The sequence below is a fragment of the Penaeus chinensis genome, chromosome 21, assembly GCF_019202785.1.
Source record: "Penaeus chinensis breed Huanghai No. 1 chromosome 21, ASM1920278v2, whole genome shotgun sequence".
Classification (NCBI taxonomy): domain Eukaryota; kingdom Metazoa; phylum Arthropoda; class Malacostraca; order Decapoda; family Penaeidae; genus Penaeus; species Penaeus chinensis.
Window position 1 is genome coordinate 4258070 of NC_061839.1, and position 5000 is coordinate 4263069.

General features: G+C 33.4%; 1 protein-coding gene across 1 annotated transcript in view; it reads left to right on the forward strand.

Annotated features, from left to right (window-relative positions):
- The window catches only part of LOC125036759 (solute carrier family 40 member 1-like), a 12352-nt gene that overhangs the window by 6524 nt on the left and 828 nt on the right, over nt 1–5000 (forward strand). Inside the window, exons 4-11 of the mRNA XM_047629637.1 lie at nt 1–35; nt 215–339; nt 644–758; nt 2549–2754; nt 3253–3466; nt 4007–4113; nt 4213–4552; nt 4921–5000. The exon at nt 1–35 is cut by the window's left edge and continues 80 nt beyond it; the exon at nt 4921–5000 is cut by the window's right edge and continues 119 nt beyond it. Coding sequence (XP_047485593.1) covers nt 1–35; nt 215–339; nt 644–758; nt 2549–2754; nt 3253–3466; nt 4007–4113; nt 4213–4552; nt 4921–5000 — 1222 coding nt within the window. The remainder of the gene's footprint in view (nt 36–214; nt 340–643; nt 759–2548; nt 2755–3252; nt 3467–4006; nt 4114–4212; nt 4553–4920) is intronic.

Genomic DNA, 5000 nt, shown 5'->3' on the forward strand with positions numbered 1-5000 from the left:
TGGTCGATGGGTTGACAGTAACTCAAGACTCAGAAGTAAGTTTCTGATATCTTCCTGGAAGAAAGTTTAATGAAATACTTTTTATTCTCTTTCTCTCTCTAGATCTTTAATATGAACATAGGAAATCTTGAAGGAACATTTTCTTATTTCTTGCATTTATTATTTGCTAATATCTTCCAACTATGAAATTAACTTATCATCACTTTTACTACAGCTGCCCAGATAAGTCTGAGTATCCAGAATCTTATGGTTTGCATTTGTGCTGCTCTCCTAGTAGTGATTACAACACAGCGGCAATATTTCACTGCTTGGGATGGGTGGTCCCTAATCTTGGCAGAGGTGAGTTTAAAGTTTATATTGAAATATTTGCTAATTTTCTCTGTATTACTAAACTGCATTGAATTTAGTGTTAAACTTGATGATTATTTCTAGCATTGTGCTAATTTCTGGCTGACAGTAAATATACAGTTAATTTTTTAATCTGCTCAAACATACCCTAAGTTGCAGTGTTACATTGAAATTTTTCTTTGTTTATATTAGCTGCTCAGCCATATATTCTGGACTCGAGGATACTTTACATGTCTTCTGAATCAATATTATTTTAGGCATGATATGTGTTTGTAATAATACTGCTGTTGTGCAGGCAGGAGTGATCTTTTCAGCATGTCTAGCTCAGATTGGAACTTTAGGATGTAAACTAGCCATAGAGAAGGACTGGATCATAGTGATATGCGGAAAAGATAAAACAACATTAGCCAGTAAGTATCCACTTGATGTAGTTGTTTGTTATATGTGGTAAATGAAATAAAAACTGAATTTGTTGTGCAAATAAATAAATAAATGAATTGCACATTTTCTTTTATTCTATTCCTTTTGTGTATATAGCATGGCTTTACTGCCATTATTATCACTACAGTGGAGCCACTCTTAACATTCCCCAATAATGACAAAACTACCTGTTTAGAATGATTACAAAATTACGTTTTTAGAATAATTTTTGAAATGCTTTTTGCTGGGAAGTTGGAAAATTGGTTTCATTCATCAGAGTTAATCCTTTATCTGCAAACTTAATCAGACTCTCAATCATATAGTATACATGAATGCTTACCTTGATGAATAGATGCAGTTGAAGGAAGGAATAAATGCCTAGGTCTAAAAGTGGCGCTGGATTAACCCAATGTAGATGTACTATGCCCACTGTGAGTTACTTGTTTAATTGTTTTTACACATAGATGGCTACACTTGTACCAAGTCACTAATGAGCCAGTTACGAGTACTGTCTGTCTCGCCTGTTTACCCTTTTCTTTGATTTACAAAAATATTTTACGTTATCTTATTTTCCTGTTACTAATGTTTATAACATTATAGTAATTATAATGTTTATAATAAAAGTAACACCATCGATATTCATAGCACTAGTAAAAAATACATTTTCCCACTAATTCAAATCAGGTAAGGTCACAAGGTCTACTAATTGATTCCTTTGTGGCTAAGCACTAGCAGAGCCATCTATATGCAGAGACATTTCACAAAAAAATATAAAAAATGAGCACAGTATTTTCCCCACTTTTTATTAATTTTCCCCAGAGGCATTGGGTTCAAGGAGGGTCTATAGTCCCACAGAGATGTAAATATTTCTTGTCCATAGAAAAATAATCAATATCACACAGGCAACTATAAGGCACCCTTCATGACTGGCAATAAAAAGTATTGAAAATTATTGGTTAGGGATCCCAAACAAGAGACTCATCCCTTAAGCCCTCACAGATGTGAATTCAACCGTGTGAATAAGGGACCAAGTTGGGTGGGTTGTCACATGCTTAAGTGATTTGTTTTATGGTATCCCTTCTCTGTCAGGTATGTGTGAAGGTCATACAGAGGATGGTGTGTGTACAGACAATGGCGAGGTAATACCAAAAGCTGTGGTATCACCTCTACATACTTTTTAAGTTTTTGGTTAGCTTACATAGTACTCGTATGGGATCTGTTCTCAGGAAATTTGGTCTAGTCAAGAAAATGTGTTGTTCTTTGCTGCAGCAGACTAGTTTGCATTAGAAAACAGTTACATTTGGTGTGCTGTATATTTTTTACCAGAAACATAGACAAAACAGTGTTAAGTTTGGCTCTACTGTATATCTTTTTACCATGATCATAGGTAAATGATATTTGAAAATGTGTAACTCATAAAGGTCATGTCCAGAGGCATTGAATCATAGGTGGCTTAACACAAATAAAAAAAATCTTTAAATTTTCACGTATAATTGCACAATTCAAATTCAAAAAAAGCAATATCAGATGAAAATAAGATGTGTAAGACTATGCTTTACCTAAAGGTACAAGTCAGGTAGTATTTACACTGTAAAATAGAAATGGAAATGGTTTTCTTTCTTTCTTTCTTTCTTTTTTTCATTCAGATCTGGGGATATTATAATAACTTTCAAGGATGAAGCACTAAATGCCACTAATCATATCCCACAAACTTTTTTGATAAACTGAACAAAAAATATAATGCATATCCTCTATAAGCCCTACATTCATTTTTTTATAGGAATGAACAGTGTTTTAAGAACAGTAGACCTCAGCACTGAAGTGTTAGCCCCTGTCATTGTTGGTACTGTGATGACTGGTTTTGGGTTGGCTGCTGGAGGCATAGTAATTGCCTCGTGGAATGTCGGCTCACTGCTGGTAGAATATGGGCTCTTGCATCATCTCTTCTACTCATCACCTGATTTACAGAAGTCAAAGAATGTTTCTGTGAGTTGAAGAATCTGTAAGATAAGAATTTTTATATATATGTATGTGTATATATATATATATATATGTGTGTGTATATATATATATATATATATATATATATGTGTGTGTGTATATATATATATATATATATATATATATATATATATATATATATTTATATAATGTAGTAGAAAAAATTAGAGTCTGAAAAGAATTGCTGATTTTTGTTACAAAGAATAATTTGTCAACAATGTTTTCAGGGACTGAAGGAGGGATTTTTTTTCTAGTATGCAAATAGTAATTCAAAGATAGCAGACATTAACAAGCTTAATTTTTGTTTGTGAGGAAGTAAATGGTTTGTAATTAGCATTCTTTAGCATGGAATCATCTTCTTGTCAATATTACTATATGAATCAAGTAAAGTATTATTATCATAACCATCGAGAAATAATTTATCTTGATTAATTATGCTCATTACTTCAGTATATATTCTTAAACTCTGATCTATGATTTTAGGTAGAAGAGACTGCAAAAGAGGAAGAAAGAGAAGGAGAAGCAAATGATAATGAAATTCAGAAAAGGAAGAGAAAGAAAAGGCATGTGGTTATACAACGTATCATTTCAGCATGGGGAGCATGGAAGGCATACATGAGTCATCCAGTCAGAGATGCTGGGCTTGGTCTTGCATTCCTGTTTATGACAGTGCTTGCATTTGACAATTATTCTAGAGGTAAATGCACCCCCCTACAGACACATACACTGCTACTTGATGTTGATAATGTTTATGAGTAGCAATAAGTTTGAGGGAAATGAGAATTTCTTGTATTACTCTATGCATGCTCAGGTTTGCATAGTTATAGTATGTATGTCTTTAATTTCTGTGATAACTTGCCTTTGTCTTGTTGTTTTGATAGAATTTATGTACATCATTAAGGGAAAAAATCTTATTTGATATCAGTATGTAAAAAAACATTTAGAGCAAAAGTCAAAATACATTGTACGAGTCAGCATATAAATACCTTGAGATGATTGGAATGACTTCACCTCAGATACTGAGTGTTAAGAATGATTAGGATCTTTACATATGAGGATGTACCTTACATTAGTGACGTTCTATATCATGTTTGCCATCAATATATCCGTCTTAGTTTTCCTTATATTTTTATTGTTTTTAATTGTCTTCCTCTTCTTACAGTACTATTGTTTTCAGTGTGAAGAGGGAAGATGTTTAGGCTTTTCATTAATTACATATATTTTTACTAATTTTCAGCTTTTGTTTACGAGTCTGGTGTACCAGAGACAATTCTTGGTATTCTAACAGCTGTTGCATCCTTGTCTGGGATTTTTGGATCCTTAGCCTTTCCTGTTCTCAGAAGGGTAGGTCATTTATCAGTCATGAAAAATATAATTATGTGCATTGATGAAATTATGTTTAGAAAGAATTGTTCAGATTATTAAAAATATTTATTTCTGCAGGTTGGTATATCTAAGACTGGCTTGGTTGGCTTTGGATTTGAAACAGTCTGCCTGTCTTTATGTGTGGCATCAGTATTCGCACCCGGCAGTCCATTCGATGCCTCAGCTTTATTACCTAACAGCAGGATAGCCGAGGGCAATAATTCAACAGAAGCTCCAGCGTACTTAACATACAACATAAGCACACTGTCAGGTGGAACAAATATCTCCTTGGCAGAGGAAAATGGGACTGTGACTCTTGATGTACCTTTAAATCAAAGCCCAGATCCTGAAGCTGGAGAGGAAATGGTGTACACATCAGTTATTCTCCTTCTTACTGGAATCATAACATCAAGATTTGGTAAGGACCAGGAATTATTTTGTACTGAAATTTGTGTATTAATGAGTCATACTCTCAAAATAAATATTAGATAATTATGAGGTATTTAAACATGATAGGTGAATTCTTTTCATTTAGTTTGTGAAGCAACTGTCAGCTAGTTGAAAATGTTTATTCACCTTCTGTGAAGCTCATGTCCTTTACATCCCGTGCCCAATAATGCCAGTTTACTTTAAAATAGTAAATTAGGACTGAACCTTGTAAAATCATTCTTCCTCAGGAAATATTAAAACATGTAAGAAGTATGTAGCCATAACTATAATTATATATAATTAGATATATAATTTAACAGATATCATCAAATAACCCATTTTCACTGTAACCTATAGGTTTGTGGCTAGCAGATTTGACAGTGACACAGATCCTGCAAGAGGGTGTGGAAGAAGGCCAGAGAGGAGCTATCAATGGT